We start from the raw sequence: 25,760 nt of genomic DNA on the forward strand, positions 1-25,760 counted from the left end.
GATGTAAGGATGGATGGATGGATTGAATTCCACTTCATTAGTCCCCATTGGAAAAAGTGAGGAAATGACCAATAAATGTCCAAGCAAATGTTGCCCAGAAAAGCCACTAGGATGTTTCAGTGATGGTCATCACACACACACACACACACACACACACACACACACACACACACACTTGACCCACTTGACTCTTTCGTATTTCAATTCTATTTTTACCCCCTTTAGTTCCATCAACTTCCCATCTGTGAACCACAAAAATCGGCCCACCGCGGCGAAGCACTCTCCGGCTGTGCCCGCATGGAGCAAGAAAAAAAGCTTCTATTTTCTGGGCCTTCATGTGGGACCAAGCGTTCTCCTTTTGAGGCCCTCTAGCCTCAGCAGCCTTTTGGCTACACTTAAAGAAAGTGCACTGACACACTCCCTGCACAGTGCTACTAATTACACTGTGTGTGTGTGTGCGTGCGTGCGTGCGTGCGTGCGTAGGCACCCTTTTACCGCATGCCAACTCTTTCTTACCTCCTTTCGTTCTTTCTTGAAATGCCAGTTAACGGTTGAGCATGACGCATTAGCAGAGGTAGTTTTTTTATTGCAGAGTTTTTTTTAATCGTGTCGAAACTTTCTGTCGGGGAGGTGAATTTGAAACGGAAAAGAAAATCTAGCAGATAGAAGCGCGAATTGGGGATTTTTGAGATTGAAGGTCTTCAAATGAAGACAAAACAAACAAACAAAAAAAGACAGATTTCTTCTGTGGTTTTTGTAAATTGTGGTTCACTAAATGTGACACTGCCCCCAAGTGGACGCATTTAACATTACACACAAAATCCGTACCAGTCCAAAAGCAAACAGCCAGGCAAATGTCTCAATACGACACCCGTGCACATTCGCTTACGTGCAGACAGAGAAGCATCATCGAGCCTTTACCCTGTTAAATACTGTAACTTTTCATTTTCCATGATCTATTTTTATTTATCTCCCTTGGAAATGACTGTAGGTATATACATGTATATGTATATGTCTGGAGACATACGCAAATCGTTTCTTATTCTAGTGATTGAGGAATTATTAATGACGCTCACACTTCATTTTGGGAACAATCCCACTTTACTGGAGCGTGCCTGAATTAAGAGTCAAACCTGGATTATACTTCTCGTCTGCACCCAAGCGAACATGCACGGGTGTGGCTCCTCTGCAATCTACGATAGCCCCCTTCGCTGCGTAGCTCTGCAGAGACATTTGCGCGTATCTTCGCTAGAACCATAATCGAGCTTTCTGTCCTTATTGGAGTGAGACCTTTCCAATCAAATACAAAAAAACATACAAGGGGATTAATAAATGGGAACCCATAGAAAAGAATGGAACCTTTGGCTTTACGTGACACAATAACCCCTAATCCTATTTCTTTCGCCTGCAGTACGGATGTCAAGAAGGGGGTTCAAAGGAAGTGAAGGAGTGGGAGAGAGGGAGATAGAGGATAGAAGGAGGGGCGCATGGGGGAGGGTGAGCGACATAGCTTGGGGTGGTGGGGGTGTTTGGGAGGGGTGTCAGGGGGGAGAAGGTCATCTGCCGAACAATGACTCCTGCATGCCAGCACTCGCTTGCTCGTGCTCTCTCTCACACACATTACACAAAATGGTAAATTTCCCAGCTTGTATCACAGATGGCCCTCTATTATGCGTTGCGTGTTGTGTGTGTGCGTGCATGTGTGCGTGTTGTGCACGTGCATATTTTTGCATAGAGGAATCCTCGTGCGTCATTGACCCCCTTGAAATGCCACATAAATAAGTGCATGTGAAGGCATTTCCTTGTTCCTAGTGGGACTGGCCAGTGTGTGTGTGTGTGTGTGTGTGTGTGTGTGTGTGTGTGTGTGTGTGTGTGTGTGTGTGTGTGTGTGTGCATTATATTGAATTAGCAGTAAATGTACATGTAACAACCTTCACTGTCTTGCCCTGTAATGACTGGATATATTTCACAGAGTGGGCCCCTGTGAAAATAATTGAAAAATTAACAGATTTCATTGTGTTTGATAAAGAGAAACACATACAGTCATTATAGGAACTGATTGCTGTATCAATAAACAGTCATTGCTGCCAGCCTGGCAACTTCAGCACACACACACACACACACACACACACACACACACACACACACACACACACACACACACACACGACAAGCACTAATGGCATTCAGTAAGTGGAGGACATTTATCAATAACCATTGATGAGCTTGACACTGGCAACCCCAACACACACATACAGACACACACACACACACACACACACACACACACACACACACACACACACACACACACACACACACACACACACACACACACACACACACACACACACACACACTCACTATCAGTGACAAATGTCTATAAGTTACCAGAGGTGACCATCGATCCACTACTCTGTGATTACCTAAAAGGATTAAATGGCTTAGTAGACTGGTAAGCAGGTCTGAGTCTCACACACACACACACACACACACACACACACACACACACACACACACACACACACACACACACACACACACACACACACACACAGGTGATCAATTGCATGAATTATGAATTAGACACGGGGGACTGGACAGGCAGAGTGTGTGTGTGTGTGTGTGTGTGTGTATGTGTGTGTGTGTGTGTGTGTGTGTGTGTGTGTGTGTGTGTGTGTGATAATGCAAGTGTGCACAGAGGGCACATCTGGCACTTAGCAGAGTGTTGTCATTACCACTGAGAGGTTTCTGTCAAGGGGGGGGGGCTGGACTGCGATGTCAAGACCGGTTATCTGCTTTCCATATTACAGCGGCATCTCCAGACCATCAGAAACTCGTATTTCATGCCATTGGTGAACATTGCAATGTGATATGAGTATTTTTTCTTAAATTCCTTTAAAGAACATTATTTTTTAACAATTAACGACAAAGACTCGGGGCCTTGCCTAGCCATCCTTTTCTTACACCACACCGTCCCAGTGAGGCATGAAATACCAATGTTCTACAGTGTTTTCATCAAAACTGGATATAAAGCAGGAGTTGGGGGGGGGGGGGGTCTGCATTGTTCCCTGGTTCAGTTTCTCCGGATGTTACAGCATCTTTTTAAGTAACTGAAGTGTGAAGACACCTATTAGAATATGTAACTGTCTAAGTGTAGATTGGTAATCGTCAGCGAGGTTGTGTTATTTACACTTATAATTGATAGGAACTAACACTTTAATGAAGTCCGTGTTGGAAAAATAAGTTCTTCTATTCTTAAGCAACGGCATGCTACAGTAAAATAAAATGAGGGGTGGTGCTTTTTTGGAGTGTATTTCTTCCCCTCCCAGCGACGAGAGCCACACAGCTGTCAAATTTTTATCTCTCATCTCTACTTCGGCTGCTAGAAGCCGTGATCAGTTTGGCTCGATAAGTCAACGTGGCAGCCAATAAAAAATATTGCTCGGTGCTGAGAAACGTCCCTGAGGGATTTTGAAAATGAGAGATGAAGGTTCCGAAGACATGAGGACGCTGTGTGAGGAGCATCATTTTCCTCTCTCTCTCTCTCTCTCTCTCTCTCTCTCTTTCTCTCTCTCTCTGGTTGAAGATTATCTGAATGATTATTATTTGAATGATAAACTGTGTTGCTTTATTCCTCTCAAGTAGTACTGGGAAGCCACACTGGATTCCTCATCGGGTCAAGGGCCCCTCTCTCTCTTTTGGTTATGGCCCCCTACGATGGTAGAAATGCATTAATGTCACATAGACTGTAGTAAGGATATAGTGTCTGACATCACCTGTTGGTTTCTGGAGAGATTAACGCGACACCATTACAAGTATCTAAGTTAACTTTGCTTATTGTTGTGTGACTTTGTATTTCCATTTACAATTTTCTTCTTTTTTCAATGACTTCCATTCTGTCTGAAGTTTTATGAAGCACATCTAGAGGCCAGTAGTTGAACTGCAGATTCCTTTGAAAGGGAATAGTGTATCACAGACACACACACACACACACACACACACACACACACACAAAACACACACACACACACACAAAACACACACACACACACACAAACACAAATAAGACAATACTCATTTATAGTAATGGATAGTAAGGGATGAATAGACACAATGCCGGATTTTGAATTCTCAAACTGATATTGTGGCATATATCGGTATTGTGGAGTGTCATGCTAATAATTGTCATTTACAACCTTCAGTTACAACATTGTACGGCTGGGATCATGCAGTGCTGCAAGAAGAAACACATTGCCATTCACGTTGTGTTAGTGGCTAGCAGCAGTGTGACTATGTTTTACCTGGGGGTGTGCATGTGTTTGTCACTAACACACCCTTTTCAATAAAAGTGACTTTCTGTGAGAGATACAAATGTCACACTGCAATGGCGAATAAAGGTCTATTAAGAAACCACAATTTAAATTGGGCACAGTTCATAGGATGTTTGCCCGCACGCATTAGTATACTTGTGCGCAGCGAAGTGATAGTGAGAGTGTGTGTGTGTGTGTGTGTGTGTGTGTGTGTGTGTGCACATTACTACTGCATGGGTTGTGATTTCCCAGGCTCAGCCGGTTGACACTAGGTGGAGATCAGATAATGCAATGTTTAAATAGGCACACAATGGGGGCATCCCCATTCCCACGGTGACACCAAAGGACCCCTGGCTTCGTTTTTACTGCCATTGGATAGGTGTGTGTGTGTGTGTGTGTGTGTGTGTGTGTGTGTGTGTGTGTTGTAGGAGGGTCGTGGGGGCGACCTTTACATGGCACCTTATTTTCGAAAGTTTTTCTTAATGGAATAAACAACTCCTCCTCTACTGTTGTCCCTCCCTCTATGTATCTATGTATTTTTTTCTCAATTAGAGACATCTGCCAGGGTGTCAAGCAGAAAAATCAAGTCACTTTTTTTTAATATCTGACCCTTTGTGGGAGTCTCTGCCCACAGGTAGGGGTTTCTAGCGGTGGTTTGCTGCCATGGCAAGACTTCCTTATAAAGTTGAACAGAACGGCTCGCTGGCCAAAAGGATAAATAATAAAAAAAATTGAGTTTGGAAAACCCATTCCTCACAGGAGGAATTCTGTTTCCGCTCTGTCTCCTGGTCGGCAAATGAGCCGATGCGCCGATGCGCCGATCTCCTTTGCAAGACAAACATTAAGAAAGCTCCTTGTCCTGGATCAGACCAATGAGCGCCGTACGTGCGCTGATTCGGGGCAGGTGTGCAGTTGTGGGGGAATGAAGCCATGCTGCCATCTGCAGCTTAACCACACCCCTTTGTCCGCCACACACTTGTCGTCAGATTAACCTTTTCAGCATCACTTACTCACGCTCTCTCTCTTGCCACCCTTTCCAGGTGGTTGTGCCCACCCGCGTGGGGCAAGTGTACCTGTACGATGCCGTGAAGTCGAACCAGGACGAGTACGATGTCCTGCCCAGGCATCAGGACATCTACGATGTCCCACCCACACGGCAGCAGTACAACGTACAGCAGGTGAGAGATCCCCAGCCCCATCCCCAATACAGTACACGATGATGATGAGTGATTATAGATTTTGTCGACAGTACAGCAAAGTAGCCAGGCGTGCGATGATTCAAAACAAACCCAGTGATAAACACATCAATTTTCCTGAATTTCTGCTCGGGATTAATAAAAACTATTGGTTATCGCACAATAACATCCTCTGAAGTGGACTGGATCTAGGAAAATAATGGACGGACCTGATAGGAATACTGCATTACATTTTTTTTTGGCATTATGATTTCATTTACTTTAAACATTCAAGCCAACTATAATTCCTGTACAAATCAATAGGGCTGCCCCCTAAAAGTCGACGAATCGAATCATTAGTCGGAAACTCACGGAGCCAAACCCCATTCCTCCAAATAAAACAACTAAAAACAGTGTGGAGACAGGGCATGGAGGAATAGGGCATGACTCATAGACTCGTTAAGATAATTTTCTGCGCATAAGGCATGGAGAGGGAGTGATCAGTGAGAGAGTCGCGGAGAAAGTGTCCCCATTATGCACAGTTTTATATCATACCGTTCCATTACGGGCACCCCATTGCTGTGCTCTAGTTAGACATTTCACTGTCCTGTGGCAAATTCATTTTCTGGCACACACATGCAGTGGAGTCATCGAGTTTTTGTGCCATGTTCTGAAAGGAAACACATCACACAGACACACACACACCCACTCACACACGCAAACACAGCAGCTCCTGTCATCGTCGAGTCAAATACATTTTAAGTGGATTATTACTATCCAAAGCTCTCCATATCCAACAGACAGGATAGATATCCAAGTTGAAGATATATATACAGTTTGTGTGTGTATGTATATATATATATACTGTGTGTGTGTGTATGTGTGTGTGTCTGTATATATATATATATATATATATATATATATATATATATATATATACATATATATATATATATATATATATATATATATATATATATATACACACACACACACTAAATTCTTACAACAATAGAGTCTACCATAGTTCTTGTCAGACAAGCCAATAGGACTCAAAGGGAGGGGACAGAAAATTAGTCTCTTTTATAGATGTGGGACAGGCATTCAGTCACCACCTAAACTATTAAATTCTAACGACTACTAACTACTATAAAATATTAAAATTTATTTCACAAAATGAATAGTCACGTTTAAAAAATTGCATGGTTAGCTGACCTAGACCTGGCTAACTAGATGGTGTGACATGTGGGACCTTGTGTGTGATGTGAGGTCACGACAGCCACTGTGTTTTCAAAATAAAAGCACAGCGTCTGAAAAATGTGCGACACCCACATATTTCTACTCTTTCGCTTTCCATTCCAAATGTACCAGAGACCCCGTTTTGGATTGCTACCCACCATATCAAGTGGTGGAATATGCGAACCTGAAGGGTATACGGACAAGATATAGATATGAAAAATAAAGATAAATAATCTAATCCGATCACGTTTGGCTGCTTCTGTGCGTATGATGTGCGTCAATTTGACTTTTATTGCCTGTTGGCCTGTATATTGAGCATAATGGTTTGAATACATTTTTTTGTTGTTGTTAGAATTGCAGCTGTAACAGGTAGACACTAGCTAACTACAACCATCCAACCTAACCAACCAACCTAATTCTGCGTTCAACAGCGCCTGAAAAGGATCCAATTCAGGTCATGCAGCTGGGATGTTTCAACTTCGTGATTTTGGGCATTTATCAATACCCGGAGTGCTCCCGGAATGGAGAGTATGTCCTTCCAGAATGGTCTTTGGAAGAACAAACCCAGTCGGTTACTGCTACCCTGGTGGCATCACAGTCGAAACGAATGCCAGGGTATCTGGGTCAATTCAGTTAGCCAAGTCACCAATCCAGGATTTTGTTTTGCCAGAGTGTGTGCTCGTCCTGGTCAGAAAAGCTATTAAGTCAAGGATGAAAGTAACCAAATTCAGCTACGTGCTTATAGGGCTGTGTTTCTTGTCAAAGTCGCTCAGATCCTTACACTTGCCCATTTTTCCTGCTTCCAACACATCAACTTCAAGAACTGACTGTTAACTTGCTGCCTGATATATCCCACCCTTTGACAGGTGCCATTGGAACGGGATGAGCAATGTAATTCACTTCAACTGTCAGTGGTTTTAATGTTGTGGCTCATGGGTGTATGCACAAATGTTGCTGTAGGACTTAAGTGTATCTGTCCAGAAGGGGGAAAAAAGTTCAGTCTGGAAAATGGAAAAAAACAAACAAAAAAAAAAAAACAATGCTAAGAGAAAATTATGCAGCAACTGGAGAGTTATCATTTGGCACAGAGCCAGATGGAACTGCAGTGTAAATTAATAATGCATGGTTTCTTATTTATACTTTGTCTCTCCTGCTCTCTGTCATCTATCTATGTATCTCTCTCTCTCTCTCTGTCTCCTGGGAAGACAGCATACCAGATTGAAACACATTGTCACGGCTACATTCGACTTGCTAATAAGTCAGAGAGAGGAGAGTAAGCGAGATAGAGGGTAAGAGTTAGAGAGGGAGAATGGAGTGATGGAGAAAGTATGTAAATAGGAGAACGGCTTACGCAGTGTGTATGCGTATGGTCGTACGTGTGCACCCAACACACACACACACACACACACAAATGTTTTATTGTTTCATTGAACATACAAACCAGCATTTACCCAATGCCAAACTAAGGAGTGGAATCGCGTGTGTGTGTGTGTCAGAAGTCAGAGGTTAGAGAGCCATGGGAAACAGGATATCATTTTCAGGTCTGAGATGAGAGAGAGGGGGTGTGTAGGTATGATGAGAATAAAGGCATACAGACATAGAAAGAGATAAAACTGGCTAAGCATCTTTGGCTAAACAATTTCATCCCTTTGTCCCTCCCTCCCTCCGTCCTTCCTTATGAATTGTATCCTTCAATACTGCACGTGCGGTAACCCCGTGCATTTCCATCTCTCTTCTTTAATTCTCCCAAAATCTCTCTCTCTAACATCCCCTCCATCCCATACCCCTACACTCCTTTTTTCTCTCCTTACTCCTTTCTCTCCCTCGCTGCCCTGGATCCAGCTAGACCGATTTAGTCCCATTTAAAGCACTAAACCATCTGAAGACTAATTTAATTACGTGTGTGTGTGTGTGTGTGTGTGTGTGTGTGTGTGTGTGTGTGTGTGTGTGTGTGTGTGTGTGTTTTCATTGTATTTTCTGTTGTTTTTTTGGTGGTCATTTTTCACCGATTGCAGACAGACATAATTATTGACCATCTCTCTCTCTCCCTCCCTTCTGCTCTTTTACCTTCCTAGGTGTATGACACTCCCCCAATGGTGGTAAAGGGGCCATCTAGTGGTCAGGACATATATGACACTCCACCCTGCACAGACAAGAGCACCCTCTTATCGCAGCAAACGGTACTCTGTGTGTGTGTGTGCGTGAGAGAGAGAATTCAGAATTTTAATTGTAAATGTTTAAATTGTTAATGTTTACATTTGAGTCATACCACTTCTCAGTGCCTTTAATGTGCTGGCCTGAAGTTAAACATAGAAACACTGCAAGCATTTATTTGGGACGTTGATCCAGTTTTGTCCATTTTAACATCAAATATTTATGCAATGGAATAATGGCAGGTAGGGTTAGGGGTTAGAGGTTAGGCTTAGGGTTACAGTTCAGTGTAATATTTCTCAAATTGCCACCAAAGAATCATGGCTGTAATCGATACACTGTAGTAGTGTGTTAAACATAGTGTGTAAAAGATGGGGCGCAATTTCATAAAAACAGTTATAAAAACAGGTTGGACACTAAAGTCTTTATTGCTCTCTCTCTCTCTCTCCCTCTTTCCATCCTTATCTCCAGGTGTATGACTTCCCTCCGTCCGTCAGCAAGGATGTCCCCGACGCTCAGCCGATCAGAGAAGAAACCTACGACGTCCCGCCGCACTTTGCCAAACTCAAAGGCCCGCCCCCAAGCTATCACCGTGGCAACCTAAACGGGGCAGACGGCGATGAGGATGACGAGCCTCCCATCCCGGAGGACGTCTATGATGTCCCGCCGCCCGCCCTGGCTGACAAGTGTTTCCGCGGCGACAGCGGGATGAGCCGTGCCCCGCAGGACATCTATGACATCCCCGCCAGCCTGCGACCTGCGGGGGGCCACGCTGCCCAGGATGTCTACGACTTCCCCCGTGAGAGAGAAGAGAGGGGCGGGGACAATGTCTACGACGTGCCGCCCCAGGTCAGCTGACCTTCTGCTAAGGTGGTGGGCAAGACCACCGAGAATATGTTGCTGCATCCAAAATCACACGTTATCTGCTTGGCACGCCAAGTTTGCATGTAATAATTATTAGTCTGCTCAAACACCATAGTTTGTAGCATGTTGTTGGACGATTTATTTGACTTGCACTAATGTTGCATTTTGGTTGGTGACAAAAACTCAAGGTGTTTTTCAAATCTGTCAACATTTTAGGGAATTGTTATTTGGAAAATCGTTTAACGCTTAATGGATGGCGAAAAGCGTTCCTAGTGGTAAGATTCCGGCTATCGAACACTAAATTGTGCTTTTGTGCTTTGTACAGGTCGTGCGCGATGCCCAGTCCACCAGTGAAGAGCTTACCATGTCTTTTAAGCGTTTATCTGCCTCCAGCACAGGCAGCACGCGCAGCAACCACTCCGCTTCCTCCTTAGACATGGTGCCTGTCCGTGACCCCTCCTCCTCTTCCTCCTCCTCCTCCTCTTCTTCACTCCCTCCTTCTGGCGCTGTGCCCACCAAACCCCTCCTGCTGGACTTGGAACAGGCCATGGAGCGCTTGTCACGGCTCCAGCAGGCCGTGGAGTCCAGCGTCTCCCTGCTCATGTCCTTCATTGTGGGAAGCTGGCGGAGCCCTTCCCACATGGAGGGCAACCTCTCTGCCGTCCGCCAGGCAGCGGACCGCGTACGGGCCACCGTGCGGGACTTCTTGGAGTTTGCCCGCGGTGCCGTGGCCAACGCAGCCCAGGCCACGGATCGCTCACTGCAGGCCAAGCTGGGCCGGCAGGTAGGCAAGATGGAGGAGGTATTCCAGAGTCTGGTGAGGCACAACCAGGGCTTGGACGCCATTGCCTGGTCGGCGGCATCCCTGGCAACGCCCCCTCCCGGGGGGGACGACCTTGACCGCCTAGTGATGACGGCGCGAGGCGTCCCTGACGATGCCAAGCAGCTGGCATCCTTCCTCCACGGGAATGCCTCGCTGCTGTTCAAGCGCTCTGGGAGGCTACAACAGCAGCAGCAGCAGCAGCAGCAGCAGCAGATGCTGCCTCTGCCGCCCATTCCGGGTGAAATGTCTAGTCACATGACAGGCTCCGGAAGCGGCAGCGTGGCCTATCAGGGGGGAGAGAAGGTGAGCATTCAGTCCAGGCCCCTCCCTTCGCCGCCCAAGTTCACTGCCCAAGCCGAAGAAGAGGACAGTGTGGAAAGGCCATATGAGAGCACAGAGGAAGGCTGGATGGAGGACTACGACTATGTTCATCTGCAGGTAAACACCTTGACATTGAAATTCAATGCTTTTTATGTTGTTGACCCATTCTATTGTCTATTGAAGCATTCTGTGACATTCATTATGAGTGTTTGATAACCCAGTAGTTCCATCTCTTCAGCATCAGTCAAGGTTTGTAGGTAAAAGGTTTGTACAGTAAGAATAAAATATTTCATAATATTTTTCTTTATTCAAACAACTGAAGTAATTATGAAAGACCTTGAGTCCTATCCTTTTGTTTTATGGTCCCATTTTGTTTGGCCTAAGCACAGCCCCCCACCCCCCTTCTCTCCCAAGCTTCATCAGTTGTTCAATTACATTAAAAGCATGTCTACTGTCTATGTCAGGGAAAGGAAGAGTTTGAGAAGAACCAAAAACAGCTGCTTGAGAAAGGCAACATCATCCGACAAAACAAGACACAACTGGAACAACAGCAGGTGAGTTAAGTTAGGCCTTGTATGCGATTCTTCAGTCAATGTGACCCAAAATCAGCGGATCTGACTCATTCAAATAATTGGAAATTTTTTACATTTTGTTGGAAAATAATTGATCTATTCATTATAGTTTATTTAACCAACTGACCGAGCATACGGCAATTATGTACAAAGCATTAGTGTGGGTTTGTGCACGCTTTTGTTTACGGGTTGGCGTTAAGCACCCTAATGCGAACCGGCCATTGAATACCTCTTTGAATCCCCCTCACCCCGCAGATAAAACAGTTCGAGCGGCTAGAGCAGGAAGTCAGCCGGCCGATCAACAATGACATGTCGGGCTGGGTCCCGCCCCCACACCGCCCCGCGGCCAACCAGCTGTGCCACGGTGACCGGCAGCTCCTCCTCTTTTACCAGGAGCAGTGTGAGCAGAACGTCACCACTGTGACCAACGCTGTCGACGCCTTCTTCTCGGCTGTGGGCTCCAACCAGCCACCCAAGATCTTTGTGGCCCACAGCAAGTTCGTCATCCTCAGCGCCCACAAGCTGGTGTTCATCGGCGACACGCTGTCACGGCAGGCGCGCTCGCCTGAGGTGCGCTCGCGAGTGGCGCAGAGTAGCAACGCACTGTGTGACAAGCTCAAGGACATTGTGGTGTGCACCAAGACGGCGGCGCTGCAGTACCCGTCGCCGGGTGCAGCCCACGAGATGAGCGACCGGGTGCGCGAGCTGGCTGGCTGCACACAGCACTTCCGCATGGTCCTGGGACAACTCGCAGGGATGTGAAGGGGTTCATAAAACGGGGTTTGGGGGGGTAATGGGGACGGTGTGTGTGTGTGTGTGTGTGTGTGTGTGTGTGTGTGTGTGTGTGTGTGTGTGTGTGTGTGTGTGTGTGTGTGTGTGCGTGTGTGCGTGTGTGCGTGTGTGTGTGTGTGTGCGCGCACGCGCAAGACTGTGCAAGACTGTGACACCCGGGAAAGGCAACCAAATAGCGTCAGAAGCGACAGAGGTGGATCTACCACCGTCCACACGGTTGCAGAAACACTAACTGCGGTACAGACCCTGATTGCATCCATTACATGTTGGTCAGCAGAACCCCTCCCCGGCCCCTGAGAGCAGGAGATGCAAGCCCCGGCCACCTATACTGTGTTCTCATAACACACACTCTGAATGGCAATTGACACTGACAAACCTTGTACGCTTGTGCAAACTGGGATTTTTATTGTCATACGTGCCTCTATACTGGTCTCACTGGGACTGGGGCTGGGACTGGCTTTGGCATCTGGACTTGGGACTGAGACATCGACCAACTTTACAGCACCGGCCCCCTGCCTGCTCTGGGTCGCCATCTGTCTCTATCCGCAGGGGCTGTTCAGCTCCATCCCTCAACCTTGTTTTTATTTTGGAGAAAAAGTAAAGAAATAAAAAAACATTTTATCTTCAATGGGCTGGGCCAACGGTTGTAAAATAATCATTGTAAATATTTAAGTGACCTATTTAGCCAGGGAAAAAAATGAAACACATGACTAAAGAACTTCCATTATATAAATAAAAAAAAAAAAATATATATATATATATATATATATATATATTGTTTTTGTGTTTTTTTTTTTTTTTTTTTTTTTTTTTTGGGGGGGGGGGGGGGGTAAGAAGAAAAGATGAAATCATCAAATGTAGGTTTTAGACAATATTATTATAATTGCTATTATTATTGCTATAATTAATACTCCAGATCTTAAACATGGCTATCTTTATTGAAACAGTTGTCTAAATTCCACAGGATACATCTGTTTGACTGACTGACTTTGGGAGTCTGCAAGCAAGGCAATACACCCCCACCCCCCAAAAAAAAAAAAGTATATCACCCCCAAAAATATTATGTTGAATATGATGTTAAATATATATGGAAAACGTATTGATGCAATGGAGACAAGAGGCACATGTCACAAATAATCTCAACTGCTTCAAATTGCAGCAAAGGCGTCACAACTGGCATCAGCTAGCACAGATGCTCCCAATTGCTCCCATGGCAGAGAGTTGAACACATTGTATCTGCCTACAATAAACTGCTGTATGGTTTATCTTCAAACGCCTTCCCAAGCAAAAGCAAATCTCACAGCAACAATAAAAACTCACCATCATTAGTGGGGTTCGGTGTTTTGTGGGGAAAATGTATATTAAAAATGTTAAACAAAAGAAATGTACAAATAGAATAATATTTTTCATCTGGACCCCTTGCCAGTACTTCAAGGACCCCAGTTTTGAAACCCCCTAAATTAGCCCATACAGTTATCTGTGCTGATTTGTGTCTTACTTTAAAGTGGTTAACAATCCCTGGTCAAAGCAGTCTTTCTCACATAGTATTTCCTAAAAACAGCCAGTGTCATTTGTGGGTCATTTTGAGTCACAGTCAATTCTCGGGTGCGAGGTAGTATTTCATGAAAAGTTGTGCCATGGTAGATTTGTACAAGGCATGAATGTGACAGCAGGAGTGTAAAATGTTAAGGATGACACATGCGATTAAACCTGTTTTTCGTCTTTTCCTTGAACTTTTTTTAAAATGTATTTTATATTTTACAGTTGACACTGTTGGATGTTAAGCAGGGGTTGCATTATCCTGTTTTTAGGTCACAAAACACATGAGTAATAAATAATTAACCATTAGATAACAATTGGAGAGTGGGACAATTTTTTTGGGGAGCCAGCACTACTAGTTTCATGGCTTACAATTCACCTTTAGACCATAATCAAGAGATTGGGACTAAACAAAAAAAAAATTGTTCTTTCTTTCTACTATCAAAACTGCATTACAAGACTATTACTTGTCAAAGTGTAGATATTTCACATTGCATATTGACAACTGTTTCATGTATTGCATTAAGTATTGCATAGACGCATAGGCCTCATGCAGTGGTGTAGTCTAGTCTATTTTAGTGGGTATACTGTGCTACTGGGGAAGAGGGGGTAGTTAGAAAATTAGCAGCCCAGCCCCATTGTGATGGCCCCCAAACCCAACGGCAGCCCCCGGCTTTGTAATGTATGAAGGTTTTATAATGACTTGTCAATAAGATAGACAGACGTGCGGCCTCAGAAAGAGGACCACATTTTTAGCACCTGAACTTTAACTAAAGGCTACTGGCAGGTGTTTCCTTATAGGCATTTGCCACACCTCAAGGCCTGTTTCAGTACACAGGGCTACCTTTTGATCTCCATGGGGCCTCGGCCACCTTTAAGTGCCTCATGGATAAAGTCTTCAGGCAACACAGGGCGTATGCTGCTGCCTACCTCGATGACATAATAGTGCATAGCAATGACTGGTCAACTCACTTAGCGTGCCTGAGTGCAGTACGGTACACTTTAAGAATGAACTGGCTTGACAGCCAATCCAAAGAAATGGCATCTAGGCATGGAAGAGGCTGAATATTTAGGCTACACCATCAAGGTTTGCAATGTGAGGCCCTAGGAGAACAAGCTAGTGGCCATCAAGAACTGGCCACAGCCCTGCGGCAGACTATAACAAACACCTTGTTCCCACCAAGTGTTAGTCACCACTGACTTCAGCAAGGAAATGGTGGTGCACATACATTCGCAAGTGGGCCTTTGAGAGTCTCTCCTTCTTGAGGGACAATTTAAACTGGTAATCAACTACTCTCCTCTAGTATGGATGATGAGAAATGATGAGACAAACATCAGGATCACAAAAGCATTACAGCCCCTTAACTTTTCTGTCATTGACAGGTAAGGCAAAGACCATGGGAACACTGATGGCCTCTCGAGGAGAGATGCTCTCTCCAGAAGAGCTCATGGCGAAGGTATGTGCCACATCCAGGGGTGAGTTTAGAGGTGTGGTAATAATGGCTGCTATATACCTGTGTGTTGGCCCTCTCCAGTGTCCTTTACCTAAAGGGAAACAACCTACCTAGCACACATCTGTGGCTGATCTCCTTGACTGCCTCCAAGAGTTACAAAAGGCAAGCCTGCAAAGTGGTTTGCAAAAGAAACTCTCTACCCCTGACTGTTCCAGTAGTTAAGTTAACGACACAAGTTAAAGACCTCAACAAAATTGTTAACGCATTCAAAATATATATATATTTTTCCTGGAAAGTCAAAAGGTTGGCGGTTGGATCACAAAATCAGCATAATTAAAAATTCTAATTGGGAATCAAAGCAGCTGTCTTTGATGGTTGCAATCCCAAGTCAATCATAAAAAAAATAAATAATGAATTAGTTCATTCATTCAGTTCATTCATTGTGATGGGCTGGAAAACTGTGGCCTTGTCTACGCATACATGAGTATTTCCGAAAATGTATTTTTTACCCCCTCCGTTTAAAAAAAAAAAACAGGAAGCAAAAACGACTTAAAATGTTCACATACAGTCGGAGCCACATGGTGAGGGCAGCTGGAACATGACGGGGCCCGGGCAGATGCGTGAATGGGGCGTGGCTGACCCATGGAGGGTGCCTGTCGGGTCCCTGCTCGGAACCTGCCTGTCATTATATCCCCCTCGATGACGTCATTTCGTGCCAGCGCCTGGAAACTCCCCGAGGCGGCATTTGTGGAAAAGCAGTTGCAATGCTTTATCTGTCCATCGGGGGAGCAGTGCTGCAAAACGTGAAGCAACTCGCTTATACAGGATAATCTTGCGTTTGTTTAATGGAAAATAGACATGTTTTGGAATGGAACATATGTTCTGTACATCTAATTGAATCAAGATATACATCTTAACAGGTATTTTAATTTACATGAAATGAATGTTAAATATCACAACAAATTTGACCGCAATACTTAATGTATCGCAAAACTCGCTCTATCGTGTGTTCTTGCAACGCAGGAACCTTTTCATGGATCTAAGGACTTTTTGGAGAAACCGTGGCTTTTATTTTGTCCACACTGCTGACACTACATTGGGAACGATCGTAGTTCTTCGAACTCCGTTTCGAGCAACTTATTCAGCTCCTACTCGAGGACAGGGACCCAACCGTCAGTGATGGAAGTGCCGGCGATGAGCCCAGACCAGCGTCCTCTGGGCTGAATCTGCCCGGTCGAGTCGGGTCGCTCTGGGTGGGGACCAGCCCACGTACACTCAAGAGTTATAATAAAAAAACATGACAAACAATACAATAAAATAGTATTGTTATTGTCGATGTATTTTATTTCATTTTACGACGTTAATTGAATGAAACAGAAAATCCCGGGCGAGCGAGCCCGTGCTTTACGAAAGTGCGAACAAACTTTTAAATGACATCTTGTAGATCTAATACGAGTGCAGATTCAGTGACTGGGTTGATTATTTCTCGCCTCAAATTTGTTCAGAAACAAATTTTAGCGGATTGACAAGATGAACACCGTGAAAGTTAAGGCGTAAATACAACACGGAACCCGTGCTGAAACCCTGTTGGATGACGTCACATCAGCGTCACCAGTGGCAGGTTCTCGGGGAGCTCCCCTAGGTCCTAGTGGCCCTCGGGGTTCCTCATGTGAGAAAACACTCGCGTCGTATTGTGAGGTCCCAGATGATAAAGTCCCACTCCTATATATGTATATATATATATATATATATATATATTATCCTTTCCTCCCTCATTTGCTGCCATTACTATGACAGGAAGAGGCCACGTGACCAGTTGTAGTTCCTAATTCACTGTTTTTCAATACATGTTGTCGTCCAATGTTTATGTTCTTGTGTAACTGTTGTTTGTTTGTATGTTTATTTATCTCACCCGTGGTGATTCTCCCCCTCTTGGAGTCGTGATCAGTTTTTTATAGAGCCAAACATGATAAATAGTTCTCCAAAGAGGGGGGTTTGGTGGTGGTTCTTTATAACCAAAAACTGTGCTCTTGTCGTTCGACAGGTCGTCCACAGGACAGAGTTACTGCAGCAGTTCTTGATGATTAAAGAATGAATTAAAGTTGCATTGCAGGTTGAGAACTTGAACTCCACTTGCAGACTAGCTCTGTCCTAGATGCAATGGCATACAAATACTCTGTGTAACATCCATGTGCCCAGCATGCTGACAACACAGGTAAAATAAAATAAATGAATACAAATAATAATAATAATAATAAAAAAAATAAAAAAAATAATAATAATATACTGTTTTACCTATTGCTTCCTATTTTCTGTTTTTTTATATAATCATTTGTATCAGAGCCTCCCAGTCTAAAACTTTCACACATTTGTTTTGAGTGACTACGAAGCAGACTGCAGATAAAGCCCTGGGCCATGTCTTTGTTTGCACTTAATGGCCGATCATTTTGTGACCCAACAGGTCTGGAAGCCCTCACACCTAACCATACATGCAAACGCAGACCCATCGACAAAAATCTCCACATTCCAATGGAGCAATCAGCCACTTTCTCACTGAGAGGTGAAAATTCCTCTCTATCGAGGAGGAATCAAATATCCACTTTACTATCGTATGGCGATTTATTTAATAGTTGGCAACTAATCCGTGAAGTAAACCATGGAGTTTAAACTGTATCAACAGTAAAGCAATCTTGAGTGTTCAGAAGGTCCCATACTGTTTAGTCTCTTTAACGCTTGTACAAATTATTATTATGTCACTGGTGTAAATTTTATTCGATCGACTTTTATTGATTGCTTTTTAACATCGCTTTCACAGCACTTCTCCGACAGAGAGGCTCAAATGCAGAAATTTGTTGTGATATTTTACAATTAGTTAAAGTAAAATAAAAAAAAAATTGTTCGTAAACCCTAGTTTTGCAATCAAAAGGCCAAAGACTAGAACCTATAAATCCACTGTCAGGGTTCGCCCGGGTCCTACCAGCATCAGCCACTAGGTTGCTCTGCTTCACCTATTTCTGTTCCTGATTACCCTGCCTCATTAGATGATATGTTTCACCTGTGTCTCGTTTGGTCGTCCCTATTTAGACCCTGTCGTTTGTGTCCTCGGGCGCTCAGTCTTGAGTTTGTCTAACCTCATGACAACGCTCTTGTCCCAAGCTCCCGAGACTTCTTATTTGTTTTTGCCCAGTTTTGTACTTGTTTTGAGTAAAACCTCTATTTTTGCCACCTCGCCTCTGCCTTGTTCTCTGCACCTGGGTTCACTCAGCATACCCCCTAACAGCAAGACTGAGCCACAACATGGACCCAGCAGAGAGCCAGCCTCCAGAGGTGGAAAGCCTGCGGGTGGCCTTGACGCACCAGGGGGCTGCGATTGGCCGACACGAGCGGGTTCTCCAACAGGTCCTGGAAAACCTGCAGTCGCTCGCCCAGGCCGTCCAACAGAGCCAGGCACCGGCTCCACCTATGGGCCCTGCGCCAGCGCTGCCTCCCATGGACCCGCGTCCTCCAGAGCACCGCGAACCACGACTGCCGGCGCCAGAGAGGTACGACGGTAACCCAGGGGGCTGTCGTGGCTTTCTGACACAATGCTCCCTGGCTTTCGAGCTCCAGCCGTCACAGTTCCCCACCCAGCGCTCACAGGTGGCATACGTGGTCACGCTACTCACCGGCAAAGCACTCTCCTGGGCCACAGCCATCTGGAATCGGCAAACCCCGGCCTGCTCCAGCTACCAGGCTTTTGCCGGGGAGATGCGCCGAGTGTTCGACCACTCAGTCAGTGGGAGGGAGGCGTCGACACGGCTACTCCCGCTCCGCCAGGGGGGACAGAGCGTGGCGGACTACGCCATCGCATTCCGCACCCTCGCCGTGGCGTCTGGATGGAACAGCGAGGCACTCATCGCGGCCTTCCAGGGGGGCCTCAATGAGGGGGTCAAGGACGAGCTGGCATCCCGGGAGGCGCAGGAGGACCTGGACACGCTCATCGATGCAGCGATTCGGGTGGACAACCGCCTCCGGGAGAGACAAAGGGAACGCGATTTCCCCGCTTCACCAGCGCGCAGAGCGGCTCTGGGGACGAGGCCTCCCCAGCATCTCCTGGCTATCCCGAGCTCGCCTCCAGCATCAAGGGAGGAGCCGATGCAAGTAGGCAGCACACGGCTCTCTCGGTCCGAACGTGACCGGCGGATGAGAGAGCGCTGCTGCTTGTACTGTGGGATCCCGGGGCATTTCCGTTCTTCCTGCCCTGAGCTCTCGGGAAAAGCCAACTCTCGTCCAGGGTAGGGAGAACTGCGACGAGGCCAACCTTCTCTCCCGAGCTCGAGGCGACCGGGGTCCGGCTGACTGCCTCCCTCGCCTGGGGAGATCAACATCACTCCCTCCAAGCTATGGTGGATTCCGGCGCTGCAGGAAGCTTCCTGGATGTAGGGCTAGCAAAAGCCCTAAAGCTCCCTCTGGCACCTCTAGAGCACCCTCTCACGGTGACAGCCCTGGATGGAAGACCACTGGGTTCCGGTAGCGTGTGCCATCTCACCGCCCCCCTTTGGCTGTCACTGGAGGGAAAACATTCAGAGGTAATCCAGCTCCACCTCATCCACTCTCCTGAGTTTCCACTGGTCCTGGGCTACCCATGGCTAGCCCGTCACAACCCACATCTGGACTGGGCCTCCGGGCGTCTCACCGAATGGGGCCCTGCCTGCCACACCACCTGTCTTCGTTCTAGTCCGTCTTCTCACCCTCTCGAGTCTCCAGTCCGTGTCCAAGCTCGGGCCCCTTCCCAAGCCCCTGCCCACTCCGGAGTTCCTGTCCGTGTCCTGGCTCCAGTCCGTATTCAAGGTCCCATCCATCCCGAGTTTTCACGAGTGCCCCACGAGTATGCCGATCTGAGGGAGGTCTTCAGCAAGAGACGGGCCACCACGCTTCCTCCCCATCGGTCCTATGACTGCGCCATCGACCTTCTGCCTGGCACCTGCCCTCCTCGAGGACGTCTCTTCTCTCTCTCTGCCCCTGAGACTACAGCCATGGAGGAGTACATCCGGGGGGCGCTCACCTCAGGGTTCATCCGCCCTTCTACCTCCCCGGCGGGCGCAGGGTTTTTCTTCGTGGGTAAGAAGGATGGCGGCCTGCATCCCTGCATTGATTACCGTGGTCTGAACAAGATCACGGTCAAGAATCGCTACCCCCTTCCTCTCATGTCCACATCTTTCGAGCAACTGCAAGGCGCCACCATCTTCACCAAACTCGATCTTCGAAACGCATACAATCTCGTCCGCGTCCGCGAGGGGGATGAGTGGAAGACCGCCTTCAACACACCTACCGGCCATTATGAATACCTGGTCATGCCTTTTGGATTGGCCAATGCTCCCGCTGTCTTCCAGGCCTTTGTAAACGACGTCCTCCGTGAGTTTCTCAATCGCTCCGTGTTCGTCTACATCGATGACATCCTCATCTTCTCCAGGACCCTTCCCGAACACATACAGCATGTGAGACAGGTCCTTCACCGCCTGCTCGCCAATGGCCTCTATGTGAAGCTGGAGAAGAGTGAGTTCCACGCCACCACCGTTCAGTTCCTGGGGTTCGTCATCACCGAGGGTCACGTCCAGATGGATCCTGCCAAGACCGAGGCCGTCCGGGACTGGCCACCACCCACCTCGGTCAAACAGGTGCAGCGCTTCCTCGGGTTTGCCAATTTTTACAGGCGATTCATTCGGGGTTTTAGCACGGTGGCAGCTCCCCTCACCGCCCTCACTAGGACATTCACAGCCCGCTTCGCCTGGACTGCGGAGGCTGAGGGGGCGTTCAGGGCTCTCAAGATGCGGTTCACCGCTGCCCCTGTCCTGGCCACACCAGAGCCTACCCTACCCTTCGTGGTGGAGGTGGATGCTTCCGATGTGGGAGTGGGGGCCGTTTTGTCCCAAAGGACTCACGACAGGAAGCTCCATCCATGTGCTTTCTTCTCCCGTCGCCTCACCCCAGCGGAACGGAACTATGACATAGGGAACCGGGAGCTACTGGCAGTCAAACTGGCGTTGGAGGAGTGGCGGCACTGGCTGGAGGGGGCCCAACACCCATTTGTCGTCTGGACCGACCACAAGAACCTGACATACATTCAGGAGGCCAAACGCCTCAACTCCCGTCAAGCCCGATGGGCCTTGTTCTTCAATCGGTTCAACTTCATCCTGTCGTATCGTCCCGGGTCCAAGAACCTCAAGCCCGATGCTCTCTCCAGACAGTTTGACCCTCCTGAGCTGGTTGAACTCCCCGAGCCCATTCTCCAGAGCTCCTGCATCTTGGCTCCGGTCCGCTGGGGAATCGAGACGCAGGTCCGGCAGGCCCAAAGGAGGGAGGCGGATCCCGGCAACGGGCCCCCGGGTCACCTGTTTGTCCCGAAGGCTGTCCGATCACAAGTCCTGCAATGGGGGCATTCATCCCGCCTCACTGGCCACCCGGGGATCTCCAGGACCCTCGAGTTCCTCCGCAGGCGTTTCTGGTGGCCTACCATGGAGCAGGACGTCCGGTCCTTCGTCGCTGCCTGCACCATCTGCACCCAGAACAAGAACCCCCGGTCACGTCCCATGGGGCTGCTGCATCCCCTTCCCATCCCCAGTCGGCCCTGGTCACACCTCTCAGTGGACTTCATCACCGGCCTTCCACCGTCTCGGGGCCACACTGTCATCTTTGTCGTTGTAGACCGGTTCTCCAAGGCTTGCCGTTTTATTCCTCTGCCCAAGCTCCCCTCAGCTCTGGAGACTGCTGAGCTCATGGTGCAGCACGTTTTCAGGGTGTTCGGCCTGCCCCTGGACGTGGTGTCAGACCGCGGTCCGCAGTTTGCATCCCGGTTCTGGAAAGCATTCCACCAGCTCCTCGGTGCCTCCGTCAGCCTGTCCTCCGGTTTCCACCCGCAATCCAATGGCCAGACTGAGCGGGTCAACCAGGACCTGGAGACAACACTGAGGTGCCTCGTGTCCTCCAACCCTGCCTCCTGGAGCGACCATCTAGTGTGGGCGGAATACGCTCACAACACTCTGCGCTGCTCTTCCACTGGCATGTCCCCGTTTGAGTGCTAGTTTGGGTACGTACCTCCTCTGTTTCAGGAGCAGGAGGCGGAGGTGGGAGTGCCGTCAGCCCAGCGGTTCGTCCAGCGGTGCCGACGGACCTGGCAGAGGGCTCGTCAGGCCTTGCTGAGGACATCCCGGCAGCAGCAGATCCAGGCCAACCGACGGCGCAGACCAGCGCCTATGCTCCGTCCGGGCCAGAGGGTCTGGCTGTCCACCAGGGACCTTCCATTACGGGTGGAATCACGCAAGCTCGCGCCACGGTATGTTGGGCCCTTCAAGATCGTGCGGCGGGTCAATCCTGCCGCATACCGTCTTCTGCTCCCCAGGTCGATGAGGATAAACCCCACCTTCCACGTGTCGCGGCTCCGACCGGTGGTCACCAGCACCTTGGCGCCCACCACGAGGCCTCCTCCGGCGCCTCGCATCATCGACGGTCAGCCCGCCTACACGGTCCGCCGGCTCCTGGACTCCCGCCGGGTCCGCAGGGCCCTGCAATACCTGGTGGACTGGGAGGGTTACGGGCCGGAGGAGCGCTCCTGGGTTCCGGCCCGGGATATCCTGGACCCCTCTCTGATCCAGGATTTCCGCCGTCGCCACCCGACACTCCCTGGAGGAACGTCGGGAGCCGTTCCTAGACGGGGGGGTCCTGTCAGGGTTCGCCCGGGTCCTACCAGCATCAGCCACTAGGTTGCTCTGCTTCACCTATTTCTGTTCCTGATTACCCTGCCTCATTAGGTGATATGTTTCACCTGTGTCTCGTTTGGTCGTCCCTATTTAGACCCTGTCGTTTGTGTCCTCGGGCGCTCAGTCTTGAGTTTGTCTAACCTCATGACAACGCTCTTGTCCCAAGCTCCCGAGACTTCTTATTTGTTTTTGCCCAGTTTTGTACTTGTTTTGAGTAAAACCTCTATTTTTGCCACCTCGCCTCTGCCTTGTTCTCTGCACCTGGGTTCACTCAGCACACCTCCTAACATCCACACACTTGGCCACTTTGAAAAGAGGCTAGTAAAACTTTAAAACTTGTCACTTGAACATTCAAGTATTGCATTTCATACCTGTTTTGTCCTACCTCTTAGTAGTATATTGCAGTGTTTGTCTTACAACATTGTCAAGTCAAGTCAAGTCACACTTTATTTATAAAGCGCATTTCATACCAGGGCAACACAATGCACTTTACAAAGAAATACAAAAATAGACAAAAAAGAAAGAGAGAACATAGTTGTCAGCCGGTCATTACAAAAGAATGCCCCTGAAACAACAGCAACAACAAAATCAACAACAAAGACAACAAAAACAGCAATAAAAGGGACTCCAACCACAGTGGCAGTAACAGAAAACACCAACAGCGGCAACAACAGCCACAGAAACAGCAACAACGGCCGCAGCAAAATCGACACCATCAGCAGCAACAACAACAGCAGCAACGTACACGCAAAGACGTCACCGGAACCGGAAGTGGTAGCTTTCACCGGAACTCGAAGGGTCACTCAGGTTAGAGATGGTTAGGTCGAGGTATAAAGTTATGTTAAGTTGAGGTATAAGGTAAGCCAGAGTTAAGTTTAGGTATAAGGTTAGCAGCAGCAACGACAACACCAGTTAATGTATAAAGTTAGCGGCACCAACAACAACACCAGCAGCAGCAGCAGCAACGGCAACACCAGCAGTGTCAATACCAGCAACAGACAACAGCAGCAACAAAAACAGCAACAGCAACAGCGCACAAGCGAAGATGTTACCGGGACCGGAAGTGGTAGCTCTCACTAGAACCAGAAATCTCATCTGTATTGAGTCAACAGTGTGTACCATCTCATCTCAATTAAGTAAAGCACAGCAAAGACATCACCGGAACCGGAAGTGGTAACCCTCACCGGAATCAGAAATTTCAACTGTGTGCACCATCTTATCTTAATCCAGTCACGGTCCTTTAATTAGCGTCCCTAAGTTACGGGTCAAATTTCCAAACAGACCTCGGGAGGGAGATCCTGTTGGCTCTCTCTCTCTCTGAAAACGCACCCTTCTTATGATCGTCTAAATGTAAAAATTGTATCTATTTTACCATTCAGTATGACACTGCATTGTTGTCGCCCACGACTATTTAAGATGTTCACACTTGGGGGGGCGGTCTCCTGTCATCACACCGGGCTGCCGAGGTACCTGCCCTCTGACGCTCTCGATGCACAGGGCACTCGTTGCTGGGGGGTCGGGCTGTGCGTGGGGGTGCCGTCTGCCGCCCTCTGCCGCCCTCTGCCGCCCTCTGCCGCCCTCTGCCGCCCTCTGTTCTGTAGTCCGCATGCTTGGCGGCTGGGGGCTGACCAGGGGCCTGATGGGGGCGCGGAGCTGCCCGACATGGTGAAGGTGCATGGCGGACGCTCTGTGCCCCTGGCTGATCACTGTAGGTTGTCTGCCACCATGTACGGGAGGTGGGCGCACTGGGGCGCGGTTGGGTCCGGGGGGAGGGGGTCTGCGTGGTTGCTCCCCGGCCTGCTGCGCCCCTAGATCAATCCGGTCCTGACTCGCCTCTCTCCCAGAGGCGGCGGGCAGCTGCTATGCCTGTCACGCTCCTGCCCAAGTGTGCTTCTCATCCGTCCCAAAATTTTAATCCGACTCACATTAGCTTAGAACACATACACTGGCACACCAATCCTATTCTGAACAACACTCCATCGGACCAGGGTCTGCGGGACAGGAGGGATGCCAGTGATTCGGGTTCGACATGCCTGAAGGACTCGCACCCCCAACCCCACAATTTTAACTGCATTTACCAACAGCACACATTGAGCACTGGGGTTTTTTTCCGGGGTGGCCGGTTGCTGGCGGGTTGGTGTGGGGGCGTGGTTGGCTGGGGGTGGCGGTCGGCCTGGCTGGACTACTGGCTCGAGTCCTGACGGCTTGTGCCTGGTGGCTTGGGATGTGCTGCGACCGGGCCTGGCTGTGGAGAGCGCCGCCGGGTGCCTTCCGGGGCCCCTGGGGGGACTGCAGTTGTGGGTGTGGTTTGGGTGTGGGGGGCGGCTTTTGGCCTTTTGCTTGTGGGGGGCTAGTGATCAGTTGTTTATAGACCTAAACATGATAAATAGTTCTCCAAAGAGGGGGGCTGGTGGTGACTCTCCATAAGCAAAAACTGTGCTCTTGTCATTCTATAGGTCATCCGGAGGACAGAGGACAAAGTTATTGCAGCAGTTCTTGATGATTTAAGAATTAATAAAGAGTTGCATTGCAGGTTGAGAACTTGATCTCCACTTGCAGACTAACTCTGTCCTGGATGCAATGGCATACAAATACTCTGTGTTGTCTGCCCAGCATGCTGACAGCACAGGTAAAAAACAAACAAACCAAAAAAAAAAAAAACAGAAGATGTCAACTATCAAGTTGACTCACTGCCATTATTATCTGCATTTTATTTAGTCTTTCTTTTAGGTAAATACTTTTATATTTCTTATACTACACTACTTCTTTCCATTTTAGATT

The 25,760-nt window shown here is 48.0% G+C and overlaps 1 protein-coding gene across 2 annotated transcripts in view; it reads left to right on the forward strand.

Annotated features, from left to right (window-relative positions):
- bcar1 (BCAR1 scaffold protein, Cas family member) overlaps nt 1-12,982 on the forward strand; it is a 102,506-nt gene extending 89,524 nt beyond the window's left edge. For both annotated transcript variants that reach the window (XM_080002704.1, XM_080002703.1), the window contains 6 exons: nt 5,354-5,491; nt 8,803-8,907; nt 9,350-9,727; nt 10,068-11,003; nt 11,351-11,440; nt 11,714-12,982. In XM_080002704.1, coding sequence (XP_079858830.1) covers nt 5,354-5,491; nt 8,803-8,907; nt 9,350-9,727; nt 10,068-11,003; nt 11,351-11,440; nt 11,714-12,220 — 2,154 coding nt within the window. In that variant the 3' untranslated portion in view covers nt 12,221-12,982. The remainder of the gene's footprint in view (nt 1-5,353; nt 5,492-8,802; nt 8,908-9,349; nt 9,728-10,067; nt 11,004-11,350; nt 11,441-11,713) is intronic.
- The last annotated feature ends 12,778 nt before the right edge of the window (nt 12,983-25,760 follow it).

This window comes from Zeus faber, assembly GCF_960531495.2.
Source record: "Zeus faber genome assembly, chromosome: 6".
NCBI classification, from domain to species: Eukaryota; Metazoa; Chordata; class Actinopteri; order Zeiformes; family Zeidae; genus Zeus; species Zeus faber.